The sequence below is a fragment of the Pygocentrus nattereri genome, chromosome 25, assembly GCF_015220715.1.
Source record: "Pygocentrus nattereri isolate fPygNat1 chromosome 25, fPygNat1.pri, whole genome shotgun sequence".
Lineage (NCBI taxonomy): Eukaryota > Metazoa > Chordata > Actinopteri > Characiformes > Serrasalmidae > Pygocentrus > Pygocentrus nattereri.
In genome coordinates, this window is record NC_051235.1 from 24,865,209 (window position 1) to 24,885,548 (window position 20,340).

General features: G+C 38.8%; 2 protein-coding genes across 2 annotated transcripts; both read right to left on the reverse strand.

The window, feature by feature from the left end:
• Positions 1-455: 455 nt before the first annotated feature.
• Positions 456-7,579, reverse strand: tsg101b (tumor susceptibility 101b). The gene is made up of 10 exons (XM_017722793.2): positions 7,328-7,579; positions 7,127-7,214; positions 5,853-5,918; positions 5,482-5,645; positions 5,241-5,367; positions 5,019-5,079; positions 4,801-4,898; positions 3,078-3,280; positions 959-1,198; positions 456-875 (listed from the first exon to the last, which is right to left on the reverse strand). Exons 1-10 carry the CDS (start codon positions 7,367-7,369, stop codon positions 786-788), a joined length of 1,179 nt encoding a protein of 392 aa, XP_017578282.1. The 5' UTR covers positions 7,370-7,579; the 3' UTR covers positions 456-785.
• A 1,121-nt stretch (positions 7,580-8,700) lies between these two features.
• hrasb (HRas proto-oncogene, GTPase b) lies at positions 8,701-18,595 on the reverse strand. The gene is made up of 6 exons (XM_017722794.2): positions 18,368-18,595; positions 14,842-14,975; positions 14,120-14,298; positions 13,863-14,022; positions 12,297-12,420; positions 8,701-11,604 (listed from the first exon to the last, which is right to left on the reverse strand). Exons 2-5 carry the CDS (start codon positions 14,950-14,952, stop codon positions 12,301-12,303), a joined length of 570 nt encoding a protein of 189 aa, XP_017578283.1. The 5' UTR covers positions 14,953-14,975; positions 18,368-18,595; the 3' UTR covers positions 8,701-11,604; positions 12,297-12,300.
• Between the last annotated feature and the right edge of the window lie 1,745 nt (positions 18,596-20,340).

The following is a 20,340-nucleotide window of genomic DNA, read 5'->3' on the forward strand; positions in this document are numbered from 1 at the left end:
CCCATTAAAGACAAGCATACAAAAGTCGTTTATAGGTTTACATAAGTTTATAAGACAAAGATTAAACCCTTCTCCGAGCAACCACAGCAGTCGCATTCGTTTGTATTGATCCCTTGACTGAAAAGTGCTGTTCCCAAGAGACAAATTGTCCAAAAGATTACAAATTGTCTGAAAAGGTCACTTCATTTTTATATTTGTAGTAATGTAAAAAGTAGAATTCAATCTAAAGTGTTACTGATATTCACACCCCAAGCTTGACGTGGGAAATGAACGCAAGTATATGTAAACTCACAGTTGTCTGCAAAGCGTTTGAATACCCCTGGTCAAATGTATGTTTTGTTCTCTATAGGATCCAAACTTAAATATGGCCTTCTTTGGCACATTTCAGTGCATGATTTCTATTTATCTACAGAGTGTTTATTTAGTTAGTTATCCCCCCCCCCGCCCCCCCCCCCCAAATATGTTAATTCCAGCAAACAGAGAGACAGTATGCATTAAAAACGGTTTTCTGAAGAATATGTTCTACATTACATTAAGCTTATTTTCACTTAGAAAAGCAACAGTTGACCAGGGAATTCAAACTTTTGCATACAACTGTACAAGTTATTATCCAAAATGTGATTAATTGTCTGAAGTACCGTTCAGATACCCTGGCCATAAACAGACACTGACTACCGAAGCTGAAAGGATGAAGGATGAAAAACCCCCAGTACCCATCAGCAGATATGGCTAATGCAAAGACTACACAGGGGTGTAAATGTGAGGAGCGCTGAGCTTTGGGTTGATCAGTAGAGGTCACTGAGGCCTGCAGTTTTCCTGGCTTTCTGCATCAGAGCTCGCAGCTGGAACTGTTTGCGTGAGAGGAGCCTTACATGCTGCAAAATAAAAACAGACACAAAACTTACAACACTGCAGGGCTGCGTACCAGTCTTAAAAACAGCAAAGCAAAGGGACTGACCTTGAGGAAGACATCCAAGTCTATGACGCCTCTGCGCAGAGCCTCGCCCAGGTAGAAGATGGTGTCCTCTATGGCGTTTTCCTCAGCGTACAGGTTCAGAATCTGTCTGTAGAGCGGTGCTGTTGGCACGATCAGGTCATCAATATCGTTATTCTCAGACTGGTTCTCCATTTTTCCTAGAGCAGCCGTCAGCTCCTCGTCCTTCTGCTTCAGAAGCTCGATGTTTTTGTCCACGTCGGCCTGGGAGGAAAGAGCAGAGTAGAAAATGTCACGATATATCAAAATGCAAAGTGTATAAACCTTTAAAAAGTCTCTGAACTAATCAGCACATAGTTTTAAAAAAAAGTGAAGTATTATGCTGGTTCCTATTGCAAAAATGATGTTAGTTTACACGAGAAAAATCACTGCCAAGCGACTACGGACCACTGAACGAGGAAAAGAATCATTCTATAGCGCGAACATTTCATGAACTTTTTAAGAATGTTTGCTATATCATCATGAACATACAGTATCACTGTGTTAAAGCAGAAACCTTCACCCAGGGTTCACCCAACATAATGAAATAATTACAAAAATAATGCCATTTCTACTCCACTCAAATATGACCGTATTAATGTCGATTTTATTCCAACTAGTTGAAACTTGTTTATTTATTCCAACTAGTTGAAAAAGTGATTCTTGCTCTTCTCAGAGTGTTTGACTTCTCCTGGATCACTTCTGATTACATGACCCCTTTTGGATGAAAGGTTTTTAATATATAATGTAATACTATATATCGCTGTTGTGGGAAGAAAACCTCATATCTCCAAAATAGTAACTTCACGGGAGAAGGAAAAAGCATACCTTACCTTAATGTAAGTCAATGGAACCAGAATTTTTTCCAGGTCATTTCAGACCATTTCTTTTAGTCCATTCATCATGAAATTTACACACAATGTAAAGGGTAACAGGTATTTTCAAATTATGTCAAAAACTGAAAAACGACAAAACTGGAGATATGAGGTTTTCTTCCGACAACAGCGACATACTATAATGGCTTGCTCTGCAGGAGTCATCTAAGAATTTAACTAGGGATGTCGTGCTTCCTTCGCCACCCTCAGCCTCTGTTCAGATTCGAGTCCTTTAATACGGAGTATCAGCCGATAGTGAGTCTAAACAAATCTTTGTGATTTCATAGATAATACAGCTGAACAACTTGGGTAAGACTTGCTGGGTGCCAATTAACACTACAGTAAAATGACTACTTTAGTGAAACAACCATTTTATAGTGTTATAAATACACTATAATATCATACTGCCGTAACATGTGCAATAGCCACTTGGATGTAACCGGGCCGTTTCTGCCAACACGGGTTTAAAACCAGAAGCATAGCAGCAGCTGGTAAAGCAGAATATTCCTGTGATAGTTACATTTTTAATGCTAGAGAAAAGCACATCTTAGTAGTGGGAGTGTATTTTGTATGTGGTTTTGGTGGCATGTCATTTGTGATGAGCAGCAGAAAATGGGCCACTTGCTGCTCACTCACATTTTATGTGCCAATGTTTATACAATAAACAGCAAAGACCAACACTGTAGAAACACAGGCACTTTAGATATTACAGTTTCATCACCCACCTTAAAGCAGCTCCAGACTGTTGACATTTAAAAACATCCCTGGCTGTAGCAGGATGTGGATAATGCACCTCTATGACAGTGAAGTAAACAGTGTGCACAAAAGAAATAATAGTTGGATCCAGCTGAGCCGATACCTGATCCATTAAATTATGCCTGGAAATTTCTCTAGTGCATAAAAATAAGACGTTTTTAGGCATTTCATGACTTTAAATTTTTCAAATTTTAACACTTTTCAAGAATCCAGAGGAAGCCTGGTCAGGAAGCTTTTTATATCAAATTACCAAGACAATGATGATGCCAGTGCTCATCTCCTGTGCCTATATATGCATTAAACTACCACATAATATGTTTAATACTACTTACTAAACGCAGACATTCATGTAACATATTATATACCTCCTATGCCATTCTACAGAGAATCCTGGTAAATTCTTCAATTCAAAACAAAACAAAACAAAAAAAAAAACTGCTTGCTACTCTTAAGACAGAAAAAGAAAGCCGTACTATCTCTTGATCCAGTTTGGTCACCATATCCTCCAGCTTCTGGTGTCCCTTCTTCAGGTCCTCCTCGGTTCTTTTCAGAGCGTCCAGTTCAGCCTGAGCTCGATCCATCTCCTCCTTCATCCTCCAGCGCAGCTTATCACTCACTGCAGAAACCAGGGATGCTCGGATAGTGTCCTCTCCGATCGTGGCATCACGAGAGGGACCTGGGTGACAGATAAATCAGTTTCATTTTACAAGCAACATTTCTGATAAGCCATGCTGAAATTTGCCATAATGGCTGAACATGAACAAAAGAGAGTAAGAAATACACTCAAGAGTCTGAACCTAACAAATCAGTTACCAACTGCACTGTATGACTGACTTTATGCACTTGACTGACTCTTGTCAACTGTGGGTGACAAGAGTATAATGATTTCAACATGTCCCCCAATCTCTTCCGACGGTCTGTCATTTATCGGCTTACATAGAAAACACAGTCAATGATCAAAGCAAGACATCTAGGTGCAACCTATCATAGTAAAGTGGACAGGGAGAGTCGGGGCTTAAGCTATTCCCAAAACCACCCTTAAATGAATGGCTATACACACACACACACACACACACACACACACACACACACACACACACACACACACACACAGACACACCAAATAAAAATTCTTGGGTTTATTTAAAGGCAAAGGTTAAATAAGAGAACCTTAATTCATTGGAGACAAACCAATTAGTGCAGCATATAATTAGCACAAAATCATTTTCAACAAAATATCAAAAATTGTACTGAACCTGAAAATGTGCACTGCTATTCATGTAAGTTGTGTGCATGGTGTAGACATTAACATATGAAAATTAACACATGAGCACAAGGCACTTATTCAGACGCTCCTTATTTCTGCTGTATCAGACAATATATTGTATCAAGACACCACCACATCATATTGAAAAAAATGTTGAATTGTGTGCGTCACTACGCTGCTAGTGGAAAAATAACACTTCATGATGCAAAATATTTCAGTAGTTTGTAAAAAAAAAAAGTAGATATATACAAGAATATGTATGCAATTTTTTCAACATTTGGAAAAAAAAGAAGAAAAAAAAAAAAAAAAAACACACAACATCAGACAGTTGTTAAAATCAAAAGAAGATAATGATATAATGGGCTGCCAACCCAATCAGCAGCTTCTCGTTAGTATAGAGTTTCTGCAGTTAATAATTAAATTTAAAAAACATAACAATGGCAAAACCCCCCCCCCCCCAAAAAAAAAAACCCTATCGGACAGATTTAGGTTCGACCAATATTTCAAACTGATTGATTTGTTGTACTCTCAAACAGCAGAACATTTAGGTGAATTCACTTTCTGTGCATCTTATTTAATTTATTTGTACCCCTATACTAATGAATGTTACATACTAATGCAGGTGGATATAATTCCAGTTTCTAGATTTTTATTTTTGTTTCTAGATTTATTCATTAATTCATTTATTCATGTTTATGTATTGGCAGCAGCAGACATGCACATCAAAAATATCGGATATCAGCATCTGTCCACAATCCCGCATCCCCAATTCCCTACACTTCTTTGTGCTGTTTACAGCACATTCAGTGCACTAGAAATACTGATGATACTCACAGTACACTCTGAAAACCATGGCGTATCATGAAATAATTGATCACAATAATGACGTTGTCAAATTGTTCACCTTAATAAAGTCAATATTAACTTACCCCCAGTAGTGGTGGGGGTCACAGGTGTGTAGAGTGCTCCTGCTGATGTGGCTGGATATCCAGAACTTCCAGCAGGATAAGGGTAACCCTGAAAACCTCTAACATACAGAGAAGAGGAGGAATGCAGGAGACCGTAAAGATTTGATTCTATAAGAACAGACAGTGATAAATAAAAGGTAACATGAATAAAGCGATCCTGAATGTTTAAGTCCCCTTACCCTGCATTAGGAGTGTGGCTCTGACTAAATGAAGAGGCTGGTTGGTTTGCCATATAGGAAGCTACAAGAGAGAAAAGTCATATTTAGTATTTTTTTTTTACAACTGTCAACCTGAGCTACTGTGCAAGGAGAACTGACATTTTCTGATCATTACTTTCATAGCATTAAAGGGTCCATATTATAGAAAACCAAGAAAATACAGCAGAAAATACATTCACATACATGCAGGTGGACCAGCAGGTTGATAAGACTGGTAAGGTGTCTGTGTGGTGGGCCGAGAAAAGACAGGCGGCTCTTCTCCAAATACCACGATCATCACCTGGATTAGCCCGAACAAATCTGACTGAGGCTAAGCAAACAAACACAAACAAACAAATGATTAACTGGTCATTGGTTCCCATAAAATGACTCCTTTATCGTGTAAGTAAATACATACTAACAAAGCCAATTAACTCTCACTAACATGTTTCCATTCATGCAGGTACGGCAGGTAGACTTTTCCATTGGCGTCAACGTGCTTCCCTATTTTGATCATCATGGTGCTGGTGGGCTTGACGAAGCAGATGGGGGGATTGTACGGATAGGTGTCCAAAAGCCACAGGCAAATGGGTATGTTGTATATGTTTCCTAAAAAGAAAACATAAAAACAAAGTGTCAAAACACCTAACAGTTACTAAAGACTTAACAGAAAAACATCTACGGCCTTCCAGGCTTACAACGCAAGACCATCGCTGCTGTTTACGACAGACAATGTTATCTGTGTGACAGTGTTGTATTGTGTCATTGTCAGTAAGTTAATGTCTTAATGAATTCCTTACATGGTTGTTTCCTTACCTCTATAGTTTACAGGCACCGTTCCTGAGAGACTCATCAGCTCTCTGGAGGAGCCGTCGTTGAACACTGGGAAAATATAGAAACTGTTTCAGCTTTTAATCCACAATTTTTGGTATCAGAAATTTCTTTTGAAGTAATGTCATCAGTACAAATAAATATAGGGTGTTTGACAAATAAACATCCAATTCTAACATGTAAGCATGTACGATGTCCAGTCTCACTAATAAACCCGTTCTCCTAATTCATTTTAATGGAAATATTATTGGATTTATTGCATTGTGGTGTGTGAAATTCAACATTTACTGATTCACTCTAACTTTAACATTAGGTCACTTCCAGTCAGCTGGCCGATGACTAGCTAATGGGCATAGTGTTTACAGAGGCCGGTAAAGGAGCCTAAAGCAGAACCTAATCATATAAAATGATTGTTACCCAGAGGTGGAACATACATCCATTTATTAACTCATAACAATGAGAAAATGTTCATTATTATGACATAGCATCTCATAATTACGTCTTGCTATCTAATAATTACGAGAAAAAAGTTTTTTTTCATAATTATGACTTAATATCTCATAATAATTACTACTTCATATTTTTCTCTGTAATTATGAGAAAGTAAGTCATATTATAGATATCATTAGCACTTAAAAACACTTCCCAACTTCATGTTTGATTACAAAGAGACTATTATTAATGCCGTTTTACTGGATTTCATTTAGTTTATCATGGTATGTGAAATGAATATTAGGCTGTTGTATTCAGTTACTGATTTTATTTATATACATATATATTTACATATACATATATATATATATATATATATATATATATATATATATAAATATAAATATATTGTGAGCACACACACATGTAAAATGCCATTCTTACAGGTAAAACCTTCTACTCTAACATGTTAGAAGGAAATTTAGGCTATCAGTTTAGGATTCACTAATAAGACAATAACGTTTACCGTTGAACGTGTGTTAACTCGTCAAAACGTGATTTCACTCGGAACAAGGCAAAATGAAAATGTATGGTTTAGTGGTTTTATGAGATGTAACGTTACTTAACATTGCAAGAGGTTTAAGTTTGCTTCCCATTTGCCAGCTTCGTGTACGAATGTTTTCGTTCCACCTTAAATGGTGCAGCAAATACATTCTGGCAGCGGAGGCGACAGAACGTAACTAATGCATCATTTAAGGCGGAACGGAAAAATTCGAATAAGAAGCGCAGCTCGGCTTCGGCTACTACCACCAAACCCTGAAACTCACCGTAGCTGTCCATCACAGGCTTCAGATCTTTGTAAGATGTGGTCACGTTAACGATTTCCCGCACAGTCAGGTCCCTGTATTTATAAGTCTGAGCCATAAGACAGAAAATCGTTCAGTTTTAACATGTAAATAAACAAGCCGCCTCCGACGCTGCCTGAACGTGAACGGGGCTAATGTTAGTTAGCTTCCCAGCTAACTTACCTTAGACAGAATTTTCCGGAGAGAACTTTCGGACGCAGCCATGATTTTGACAATTATTAGCTAGATATGTTTTCCTGAAGTGGCCTTTTCGAGGAGAATAAAGTTACTCCAGCCCGGTTCTGTCGTTTTGTGAAAAACTAGGGTTTCTGGTTCCAACATCTACTGATTCACTCTCATCCTAAAGCGAAAGCACTAACGTTAACGTTAGGTCACTTCCAGTCAGCTGACCGATGACCGGCTAGAGGGCGTAGTGTTTACAGGGCGGGTAAAGGAGCCTAAACCAGAGCTTAATCACCTAAAATCACGGTTTACACACAGGTGGAACTCATGGAAGCTCGTTTCAGCCACTGGAGAAAAACATAGCCATTTAACTAGTAAGTGATAAAAAGTTCCCTTAAAATTATGACTTAGTATCTCAAAATTATGATGTTACACCTCGTTATTATGACTTGCTATATCATATAACTGAGATTCTGTCTCATAATTACGACTATTAATTACGTTTTTCATAATAATGACTTAATATCTCAATAGTTAATATCTCATAGTAAGTTATAATTATGAGATGCTAAATTATGACATAATAAGTCATTAGTATGAGATGCTAAGTTATAATTATGAGAACGTAAGCCATAATTATGAGATAGGATCTTATTATTACGCGATAGCAAGTCAAAATTGTGAGATAGTATCTCATTATTACAACATAAGTTATAATTATAAGATGCTATGTTATATTATGAAGTACTAAGTCATAATTATGACAAACTGATTTATTATCGCAGAATTGCGATATTTTAGTGTGATATAACTGGTTAATACTGTTTTTTTTACCACCCTTGCTGGTGTCCAATGACATGGTCAAGTTTTCAGCCAATAGATTATGAGGAAATAAGAATTTTGCCTTTAAATGGTTTTATGTGATGAATTGTGCCTAACATGACCTTCGGATTTCAACTAACAAAGTAAAAATAGGTAATTTATGATTTAAGCCCAGCCTCGTGAGCAGCATAGGAAATAAAAGGGCTTTGCTTAAAAGTAAGTGATACTTTTTTGATCCCACAAACAGGGAAATTCCACCTCTGCATTTAACCCATCCGTGAAGTGAAACACCACATACACACTAGTGAACACACACACTAGGGGGCAGTGAGCACACACTTGCCCAGAGCAGTGGGCAGCCCTATCCACGGTGCCTGGGGAGCAGTTGGGGGTTAGATGTCTTGCTCAAGGACACCTCAGTCATGGACTGTCGGCCCTGGGGATCGAACCGGCAACCTTCCGGTCACAGGGCCAGTTCCCTAACCTCCAGCCCACGACTGCCACCTGTGTGCGTAGCATACTTGTGTGAATGTCCCAAGAAAAGAAGGCTCTGGATTATTTAACACTTTTATCAGTCTTTCTCAACACACCATCAGTACTGCACAATGTAAGTTTGACACATCAGTTAAAGAACTAAACATTAACCTGCGCACACACAGACACAAAGTGAGATCGGTCAAACCTCTAAATTTATATCGCTAAAGCTTTTTTGCTGAAACAGCAGACTCAGTGTTGCTTCTTAGGAACCGACTGGCTGTGAGATTCCACAATAAAGGCATAACCAAACAAACAAGTTCATTTAGCAGCAAACGTCTTACAGAAACCGGTATCTGATATTAGACAGCAACATCTTGTTACAAAGCTGTGAGTGTCCAGTGAGAACCAAAGGAGCTCTTTTTTCACCAATGCATTCAGAAAGTTCAAAAATTCGTTCTATTGCAGTTTTAACATCACTTTAATTGTAAATCGCTCCATAACTAGAGAGTAAAAGTTTTGAACCACAACTAAATGTGGTAATTCATGTCTTGGTACAGAAGAATCTGTAAGAAAGCGCATTCATTATCCAAGCTAAATGCCCCCACAAGTGCCTTTAACAAACCCCATCAAAGTATCATCACAAGTCATTCATAGCATTAATCATTTAAGACCATGGAGTTACATTCAACAAAGAGATAGTTAAGGACACTGTGAATCATGGAAAGACCAAAAGTAAGAATTTTTTAAGGACTAAAAACTCATAGCCTAACTTGGACTCACGTGCGGGACCTGTCAAATATACATATTAACTATATGCCGCATAGTGTTTTACTAGGGCTGGGTATTCGATTTCTTCCCCCTAAAACAATATATATTTTTTTTTCATTCAATCTTTGATTTCAATTCTGATCCCTAATAATTTAATTTAGAGGGCCCATATCATGGAACACCAAATTAGCTTCGCTTTCATTTAAACAAAAGAGCCTGGTTTATCTGCCTGTTCAGCTTACAGCAATTTAGCCCCACCCACTCACGCTGAAGTTATAAGGAGTGTTTCAGTCCAGTCTCCTTTTAAAACTAGGTACAATGCAGGGCAGCCAATCAGAAGAAAGCTCATTTACATATAGAAGTCTTAAAGGCACAGTAACAACAAACAGCATGTTTAATTGTAAGTAAAAACAAAGATTGGAAAACGGTCATGAAATGTTTTGACCAAGTTGAAAAGTAAAACACAAGAAAAATGCAAGATATAGACCCACTGAAAGTGGGTGTGGCTTCAGCCAGAAGTAAGGGTGAGATGATGGAAGTGGGTATACTTAAGGATTGCATACTAATCAAGAAGCACTGATGTTATTAATATGCATACAGAATGGAATCATCAGTGAGCGTGCTTATTGGCTCATTGATGCTAAGAATGGCTACTAAGGTACTGGAATTCGGTATTGAGGGAGCTGTTCGATAGTTGTATTGGAGTAACTGGGTGGGGGGCATAAAAGTATTCCATTTCGATACCCAGCACTAGTAACGATCACCTAGCTAAGTTCACTAATAGAGGCCACGGTAAATGCACATATTGCTATGTTTCAGCGAGTGTGGATATGTAGCACTTTTACTGTTAGAAGGCCGCTGTTGCTGCACCAGAAGCTGGCAATTACAGCAATCCATGACAGGAGACGGCGACTATTTTATGATAATTTATGACATCACTGGTAAACCACTTAGAAGAAAAGCATTTCAGGATTGAAGAAGCATTAACTGCTACTCATTACTGCAATTTCAAGGCAACATGTTCCTAACGAGCATGTTAACAGTTACTGCTGTGTCACTAAGCTGTCAGTTCTCATTTTCAGCTACAGGAGGGACAAAACTACGAGATGCACCATTTCAATAAACCACCAGCTCTAGTTTGACTCCTTAACACTTCATCCTCATTTCCAGACAATCAGAAAAAAGCGTAATGACAGATAGAAGAGAAAAGAATATGACCACCTGAAGTCAACTGATTCACAATAACACAAGAGACTCCGAACCAAACCACAATGTTTCAACCCTAGGCCCTGAGCAGAAATAAAGCACAGTGATGAGCAGAACTACAAGTGCTTTAGGCTTTTAAGGTTGCAATATGTGCAATTCAGTTAGAGCCTGCCTGCAGTCAAATAAAGTAATCTACAGGCACCACATTTCCACGTTCCAGAAAACCACACTTTATCACAAAGCAGACAAACCTTGTCAAATGTTTGTAGTTAGGACTGTACTAGCTTTTTTTTCCTTTGACGTCTGTTGAGGCCCAGGGATAAAGAGGAAAAAGAGGAGCACATAGGCAATGTGCCCAGCTGAAACACAGCCCTACGGCTTGTGCAAATCAATGATATACCAGAGGTGTTTTCCCTTATCACTGTACCTTGTGATACATTTTGAACTATTGCACTGGAGCTTATGAGAATTGCAGTATATCAATGAAGAGCCTCCTTTGTAAGAGAAGTCAGTAAATATGTACATTACATTGAGTTATGCTCCTCTCCACAAATGGCATACAAGTCATTTTTTTCACATCTAGTCTAAACATTATCATGTTTGCAAATCCATATAATGTAGAAATTCTACTCTCCTTCATAGCGTTGGTCAAAAGTCCAAAGCTGATGAGGTGATATGCGAGGTTATTTCGTCAGCTATTATTTCCAGTTGAGAGTAGATAGTGTATTAGTGTAGATAACATATTTTTTGTGTGTGGCAGTCCTTAACATAGTCCGAGCGAGCCCAGTGTTTAGACTAGTGTATGAGGTAAATCTTCTTTTAGCTCCAGTAGAGGCCAGAGTCAGAGATGTTCCCTCAGCAGACAGATGTGGAATCTGAATCCACTTGTGCCGACGTTAAAGGTTTCCTTTTACATAGTCTGTCCCAACCTCTGACATCTGTGGAGGCATCGCAGTGTTGGAGCAACGCAGCTCCAAAAGTCTGTTCCATTTGACAAAAGTTACCTGGGACATGGAGAGGAGGTGGATGAGTAAACATAAAAACCCTTTTGTCCTTTTGCAATAATTTAACAGATTAAAGTCTAACCGGGGGCCAGATAACTAGCTTAGCTCAATCTATGGCTTTGTTCACACAGAGGTAAAAGTAGCCCAAATCTGATTTGTGCGTGTGTCAGTGTGAGCAGCAAAACTGACATTGAATCTGACATTTTCAGTTCCAATTTGAGACGCTTTCATATGTGAAATCCAATGTGTGTCCGACATGCGCCTTTGTTGGCGGTCATGAATGCTTACATCTGGATGAGTGCACCATGCGAAGCAACGTGAAGCGTTGTTCTTTCGTGCATGCTAGTCAGTTTAGGAGGTGATCTGTTCAGAGTGATGTTGCATACAGATCACATTTAAAAGATATTGTGAACAGCCAAAAAAAAAAAAGAAAAAATATCTGATTTGGTGAGAAAAATCAGATTTGGGCCACTTTCACCTGCTGTGTCAACGTATCCTAACTTTGGACTTTCTGTCTCACAACAGTGGATCACATTTTACCGGGATATATCACCATGGCAACTTGCACTATAAAACTACATGTTTGGGTTTTCAGATCATAAACAGTTCTTGGACCAGTTTGTTATAAGCTTGTGACACATAGCAATTAATTACTTCTGAAAACTTTAAACTGAAAAACTGAGAGCACTTACCTAGTCATGACACCACACAGCGGCAATTCATGCAGTCTTGGCCGTTGTCATCTGGCGGATTCAGCTTCCTCAATTTATGCTGCCTGATTTCACGGACCAGGGTGTAAAAAGCATCCTCCACTCCCTAAACAGAAGACCAGTCCGCATTAGCACCTCCTAGCTCAGCACCTGACAAAGACGTCTTTAGACATGTTTCTGTTGAAGGTGAGTTCAGCAAAGGTGGGACAAGTAAACATCAAGCTGTATTACCTTATGAGGGACAGAAACCAATCAAATGTAGTTACCATGACATTTTTCAGCTTTTGTTTTCATTGCATCATTGTTTTTGGCCGTGGTCATGATTTGATGATGCCTCTTCCAAAAAGTCTACCACTTCGTTTGCTGAGCTCACCCTATGTTATTTCCTGTTACCACACATTTTTGCATGTTTCCTAGATCACAGACCAAGTTAGACAGTAACAGTTTCAGAGGGAACTTAATAAATGTATGTATAGTTAAATCATTATAACGTAAAGCAAGTCATTCGGTTCAAAAGAAACTCATCGAGTCAGAATTCTGCACAGTGGTGGTGATAAGAACCAGACATCTGAAGAGTCGAAAAGCTCCCTGACAGAAAGTTATTACACAAAATGGTTATGGATATATTGCATGACGTCTGAGACAATGCTTTATGTTTATTATGAGAGAGAGTTTTGGCCTGAAACGTTTTTTATATTCAAGCATGGAAGAGGTACATGCAGAGCATTGTGAGGCAAAATATCCCTTTAAGATACATATTTTACCATCATCAATTTCATATATAAAAACTGTGTGTGTAGGCTCACTGGTTGTTTTGGATCGTAAATAAAATGTCTATATTTGTCTTGTTGACATTACTCCTGGTTCCTATCACCACCACTCTAAAGAAATCAATATGTTTCTCTATAATTAACATTTCACATCAAACCACCCTTTCTTTATATCACAATCACTGAATTATAGAGAATTTTAAACAAATTGACTGAAAATGTGCTGTTCTAGAGAAACTTGCAGAGTCAGAATTGTTTACAGTGGTAGTTACGGGAACCAGAAGTAAAAAAAGCCTGAGACATTATTTTATGATAGTTTTGAGATGTACATAATACCTAAAATGCATTGTTTAAAAATATATCCATGGTAGAGAGGCAGAAGCAGGTTATTATGAGGCAAAATAGTCTTAAAAAACATTTTTCAGATTTACCACTATTTCAACATTACTAATTACTAACATTACTACTACACATAAAAACTCCGAATACATTGTGTAAGGTCACTGCTCATTTTGGATAGTAAATAAATTGGCTATATTTGTGTTGTTGACATCGCAACCCCTGGTTCCTATCACCACCACTGTAAAGAAATCTGAGTTACTCTACAATGCACCATTTCACATCAAACCACTATAAGATACTCTGTTGACATCTCAACTCTTGATTTATGCAGAAATTTGGAAAAATGGATGAAATTCCCTTTTTAAAAGGTATTGATCAGTCAGAGCCATTTGTCTGCCATATGATTGTACAAGGCCGCTTCAGGAATGTTCCTGACCTGTCTCGTCTTGGCGGAGGTTTCAATGTAAGGGATTCCATAACTTCGAGCCAGTTCCTGGGCTTGCCTGGTGTCCACTGTACGCGCTGGGAGGTCACATTTATTACCCACAAGCACCATGGGCACGTCATCAGAATCTTTCACTCTTTTGATCTGTTCCCTGTGAGTCGACACACCGACAAATCAATAAAGGAACTGTCAGAAGCAAATTCATCACACTCAAATAAATTAACAGACGAACTATACTATGCACTGACCTGTACTGATGGATATCTTCAAAAGACTTTGTGTTGTTGATGGCAAAGACACAGAGGAAGCCTTCTCCTGTCCTCATATATTGGTCCCTCATGGCGCTGTACTCCTCCTGACCGGCTGTGTCCAGGATGTCCAACAAACATGTCTCCCCATCAATCACCACCTGCTTCCTATATGAGTCCTGAAAGGGGCAAAAATAGATAGCAGGTACTGCACTGTTGTTTATTTATATACATACATCATATTTTTCTACCACCTGTACTCTATTAGAAATAAAGGTTCTGTGCGGAGACATTTTTCGTTCATCAAGGTACAAACAATGTAAATGTTGTTTCAAAGGTACAGCAGCGTTTTTATGGTCCAATTGTGATGGACCCTTGAGGATCCCACCCCAGTGACAGTTTTGTACCTTTATTTCTAAGAGCATAGCTAAATGTATATATTTCTAAGGGCCCCCATCATGGAAAAACTAATTTTCCCAACTTTTTTTTTTAAAGAAAAGAGTCTGACGTAGTATGCAATGTAATATTAACAGTAACAAAACACAGGAAAGTTCTTCAGACAGTTCTTGTATTTACAAACAAATACAAAACCAATACTTTATCTAGAAAAAAAATGTTTTGCATCTTTCTTTCTGGTGTTTAAAGTTACATTACCAATGTAATTTTACTCTAAAAGAATCAAATCATTTATCCCATTCCTAAATAGTTGTGTTAAGCCTTACCTCAATAGTAGGATCATACTCATCAACAAAGTGGTTCTGGATCAGCTGAATGGTGAGTGCGCTTTTGCCCACACCACCAGCACCAACCACGACTAATTTGTACTCCGTCATCGTCACAGTCTTGGTAGAAAATGCTAAAATGTAGAGAATAAGAGCGCAAGGAGGTCAGATGAGAATCATTCTTCCACTGAACAAGTCAAGCTACATTAATAAAGTGGAGGACCTAGAGATTCCCACACCAGGAAGCAGTTGGCCGATACAAATCCTATTTATATCACTAAGAAACGATGACGGAATACCAGACGGCTGCAAGTTCAAATGTCCCTGCCCTCCGTTACAACACACTCTACTTTCCTGCAACCAACTCTTCCTGAACAGCGCATAGCAACCAGTCACCTTGCCTTTTGTTGCCATGACAAACGAGGGAACCTTTTGTGGAGTGACGTACATGGAAGAGAAAAAAGGAAGCTATTTTGGCACACAAGCAAAACTCTCCTACTGTCACTGACCGGGTTTTCCCTGTCAAAGCCTGCCAGGACCGCATTACACACTGCCAGACAAGTCTGGTCTGCTCTGTGGAAACCACCTGTATTATAACAAGCCTGCCACGGCAGGGAATTCATTTCAATATTTGAAAGATATTTGTTGATGATCTGTTTTTCTCCCCAGCTCATTAAGTGAGTCCACTCAGTACTAACTGAAAGTCTTCCGTCCATAATACATTATAGACCACTTTCAACAATTTTGCTGGGGAGTGGGTTTTACACAAGAAATATAAATGAAACGTTAATGATCAATACCACCTTTATTAGAAAATGACACATCTGTTACACATCAGCTGTTACTCTTTTCAAAGACTCGTTACATCCCAAATTGTCACAATAGACATAACGCTGACAATAAAATGAAGCTCCTCAATTAAACATCTTTATTTGGACCTAGACTGTGCATGGGGCAACAAACAATATACTAACAGAGATTGTAACAATTTTAATACAGTATCCAAAAATGGAAAAATGAACATTTGCCCTCCTGGCCCTCAACAGCTTTCTTTTACAGAAATAGCTGTCAATCAAAACTAGGTATCTGGGAGCGTCCTATCCAGTTTTTGTTTGTTCTACATCCAACACTGACATCTGAAGCTTTTAGTTTTATTTGAAGCTTGTAACAGATGTTTAATGTATATTTTACCTTAAAGCAGTTTTACAGAAACTCTTTTAGTATAGAATCTTGTCATTTAATTGCTGTTGTTCCATTTCTAACAACAGGCTGAAACCTGGTTCGACTATGGCTCGCGTTATCAGTGATTTATCTAGGACTTCTTAAAGGCCAAGAGTGACTTTTTGTCCACGCTCACAAAACGGATTCCACTAAATGGAAGTCAAACTGATTGACTCCACTTTCATTTCCTAATTATGTGGGCAGTTAATCTGACATTAGGCCTTCAGTGATGCTTCACAAGGCCTAGTCCATAGGAAAACACACTTGGCTGTATGTACTCAAATACTGATGCTGATTGGGTAAAACCGTTGGCCAGTTTAAGAGTATCAATACAGCACTTTCAGAGAAGAAATGAACAAGCATGGTGATTATATTAATTAAAAATGACCTAAAAATAACAGGCATGTACATCTTATACTATAGAAATCTTACCCTAGTAGATGAATCTGATGATTCTGAGCACAAATATTCAAAGAAAACTGGGTGAAGGACGTGTCTTTCCAGGATGAAAGGGAATTATCTGCTGTCATCATATTTTCATCAGTGTAATGTTGATTTTGCATTTGAGACATAAACATGGAGCTGGACCTCCTTTTTCAGAAGGTCTCAAACCCGAGAAGAACTGTCAAAACCTGACCGACGCCTCTGACTTTTAAACTACGATTTCAGGCTTCACAGCGCGACTCATGGCAGCGCATACTCAGCATATTTTACCGTGTTTTGGTCTCCTGACTCAGTAATGCTACAAAAATCCTACATAATGCGGCTTAATCTCACAAAACAATGAAAGTCAAATCCTCAAATCAAAAATCATGCTGAACCTGATGAACATGTGAATTCCTGATAATCATAAACAGAATCTGCTCAGATGAGAAGCCATTATGCCGGACAACGTGCACACCTTTTCACTCAGAGATCATCCATTCTCACTCTCCTAACAAGACGTCTCTATCCAAAAAATTCCATTTGAAAACCTATTTTTAGTCAATCCGGTTGAATCCAGCTCAGTCCTACGGTTATTTCTTAACTGACCATTACGTTTTTACAGTTATTTCACAACTGACCACTTCTTCCTAAATGTGGATATGACGACCTGACAGCTAAATGAATGAATGAAACCAAGAAAGGAAAGAAAAAGAAGGGCTTGGGAAGTGCACGATTAAATAAAACCTGCAGTTCTAAGACTTCAGCTCTTGCACTTTACACTCTTAAAACATGATTCTGCAAGGGTTCTTTAGTAAAGGAAATGGTTCTATTTAGAGCCATGAGTCTTATATAGAACCAGATCATACTTAAATGGCTCTTGCATGGATGAAAATGCTTGAAATCCTACCAATAAAGGAACACTTTTGGTGCTATAGAGAACCATTTTCAAAAAGGTTCCATACAGAACTGAATACATCAACCTGAAGAACCATTTAAGCATGAAATAGAACTCAAAGTTCTAAACAGAACCACCTACTAAGGAACCATCTTTTTGAAGGAGTACAGCATTGAATACACCATGTAAGTATTTATATATTTATTTCTAACGGGGCGTTACCCTCCAGTTGCACTCAGCACGTCCAGAAGTGAAGCTCATTCAGCTCGTGAACAGGGCACAGCTGGAATTGAAAGTGCATCTGAGGGCAATCCTAACCGAATTCATAACTTTCTCCAAGCGAGAAGCTCCTTTATGGTGTGATTCAGCCTATAGATCAGCAGCCTTGGGCTCCAGGCCGCAATGCATGACATCACTCTTATTGATCCCTCTGCTGGACGAATGTAAACAACGTGAACCAGCTCAGTCCACTGCAGCCCAGCTAAACCATGCAGTGAGTTTCAAAAGCTGTTCCACACACTGACCACTGGATCATACAAAAAGCTGCAACACAAGTGCATGACCCAAAATCAGAAAACAGTCGAAATGCTAGTTATACATACTCGCTATGGCTCTTTAAGCTGTATGCACGTACAGATAACTGCAGCAAACTATAAGACAATATACCAAGCAGCTGCCGGTCAGTCTAAGTTGAGATTTGGAGGCGAAAACGGTTCGGTTTTAAGGTTATAGGTTAAAAACATATATTAAAAATACAGCCTGAAAGAACAGAATGTGCTGTAGCTGCCTTCGTGTGTGATATTTAATTTTAACCCAAGTGTGGACACGAGGCTGAAGTTGGTTTCCTATTCGCCAGCTTCTTGCTCGAAATTTCCCCTTCCACCTTAAATGGTGCAGCCAGAATGTAACTGCTGCACCATTTAAGGTGGAACGGGAAATTTCGAATAAGAAGCTGACTTCAGCTTCGAAGTGTGGTCTACTTACAAAATACGTTGTTGGTTGTGTTGCTTCCCCCCCGTCAAGGACAGAAGAGATTGTCTTCTTTGGTTAACCCTGGCCTGAGGTCGAGCTAATAACGAGTCGACATCTCCCTGAACCACTGGACGCGCTATAGGAGACGGGAAAATGAAGATTTTCTTCTTTTCCCGACTGAGAACGATTTCTGACGACCAGCCTCGGTCTCTTGACTGCCAGGCGACCAAGTCGAGTGTGTTTTCCTTTCCCACCCCTTTTCAGGACATTCCCGCCCTCCTGCGCTTGGATTGGCTAGTAGTTCATACACAAACAGATCGACGATTGGCAGACGGCTCGTGGTTTCGAACGGCTAGCCAATCCCAGCACAGGAGGGCGGGGCTTAAAGGTGACGCAAACAAGCAGCGGAGCTGCTGCAGCCCACACCCAAACCCTTACAACTTCAGCACATGCATTCAGCCCACAACAATGCAACGCATTTAAATATGAAAGGATGACTTTATTTCACTTTAAACGTAATCTGATGTCTGATGGCCGTTCAAAATAAAGAGGCTTATTATGGAATAGCAGGCTGGGCCTTGCACTGAAGACTGAATCAAATCTCTTTCTTTTATTTGTCCAGGAGATGTATTTTCATCACAGTACACAAGCAGAGCCATGGGTACCATCAGACAAAGGTCACTGAGAGGCCAGCTTGAGAGAAAAGGTGTAAATCTTCTTTGATTCATACGCCCACAGCGTATATTCGCTCTGAATGAATATATGTATAATAAAAATAGAAAGGATTGACATCATTATTCAGCTGATTGCAGACACAACATGTTATTTTGTATTTGTGTATGTATACACAAACATTTTCAGCCTCATATGCTCAGTGTAAACATTATATTTATTCTCGTGCGTGGGTGAATGCAAACGTTTAAGTGAGTATTACCATTCATTCAAAATGACCCAATTGTATGTTATACAACCTTCCAGTAGATGGCGCCAGCCGTCAGGTTATGGACAGACAGTGGCTTTCCCTGTGGAAGAAAAGCCTGTTTTGTTCAGAGCAGTGGATTATTTTAGTCTGCTTTACTACATACTTACAAAGTCTCTTGTTGAAGTTTTGGGAACTTCTAAACAATCCTGTCATCAAAAATCAACATCAACCTGCTCAGAAACTGCAAATGAAAACGAGCCATTTGGCTACAACACATTTGCATTGAGGCCTGTAGGAAACTATAATTACACCACATGAGCCACTGGATCAGGATAACTTTCTTATAATGTACTGATGAGGGCCATTGCTTGTGTGGTGTGAGCAGTCACGTAGGGCCCCTATAAGTCCCCAAGTGTGTAATGTTTATTGATTTGTGTTTAATGATTTATTTTGTTAATCATTATATTAGCAGAATATAAGCAGAACATATGACATGAAACGATCATTGATTGTCAAAAACAAACAAACAAACAAACAGACAACCAATTACATGCTAAATAATGGGATTGGCGTGAGGGGGTCTCTAATATTCAGTGAGAAGCGCTCTTTAGTCCAGCATGCACCAGCAAGTCTTTTGAAATGCCAAGGTATTATTGTTACCTCCTGGTCTCCATTTAAGGTGGGATGCAAGACAATGCCATCACCCTAGTTAAGAGAATGACAGATGGCAGCCACTTAGAAAACTGCCATTTCCTCATTCTGCATTCCTTGGATTGTCTTAAGTGAAATAAGATGTGTACTATTAATATTTTTATTCCATTATAGTTGAGATTTATGTTCAAGTTTTGTTTTATGTGCAAAATGTATCAAAATCAATAAAAAATGATTGCACCTAAATAGGTTCTGATACCAATGGCCTAAAGTGATAATGCCATTTAATTTATAGCATCTGTGAAAGCTAATTTAAAGGAAGAGAAATACCTGAAATTGCTTCTAATAAATAACAACCGCAGATAGAATTAAGAAATTAAAAATACCTACAGTCCAGTCCATCACCCCACAT

What these genes read in the sequence shown, in the direction of transcription:
- tsg101b (XM_017722793.2), bottom strand. Translation starts at nt 7,369, where the DNA reads ATGGCTGCGTCCGAAAGTTCTCTCCGGAAAATTCTGTCTAAG. An exon ending in AGCCACACTCCTAATGCAGG is followed by an intron (nt 4,899 to 5,018) that starts GTAAGGGGACTT and finishes TCTGTATGTTAG; the next exon opens with AGGTTTTCAGGGTTACCCTT. An exon ending in ACTTGGATGTCTTCCTCAAG is followed by an intron (nt 876 to 958) that starts GTCAGTCCCTTT and finishes TTTATTTTGCAG; the next exon opens with CATGTAAGGCTCCTCTCACG.
- hrasb (XM_017722794.2), bottom strand. Translation starts at nt 14,952, where the DNA reads ATGACGGAGTACAAATTAGTCGTGGTTGGTGCTGGTGGTGTGGGCAAA. An exon ending in AGTATGATCCTACTATTGAG is followed by an intron (nt 14,299 to 14,841) that starts GTAAGGCTTAAC and finishes TGCCCCTTTCAG; the next exon opens with GACTCATATAGGAAGCAGGT. An exon ending in CCTCCGCCAAGACGAGACAG is followed by an intron (nt 12,421 to 13,862) that starts GTCAGGAACATT and finishes TCTTCTGTTTAG; the next exon opens with GGAGTGGAGGATGCTTTTTA.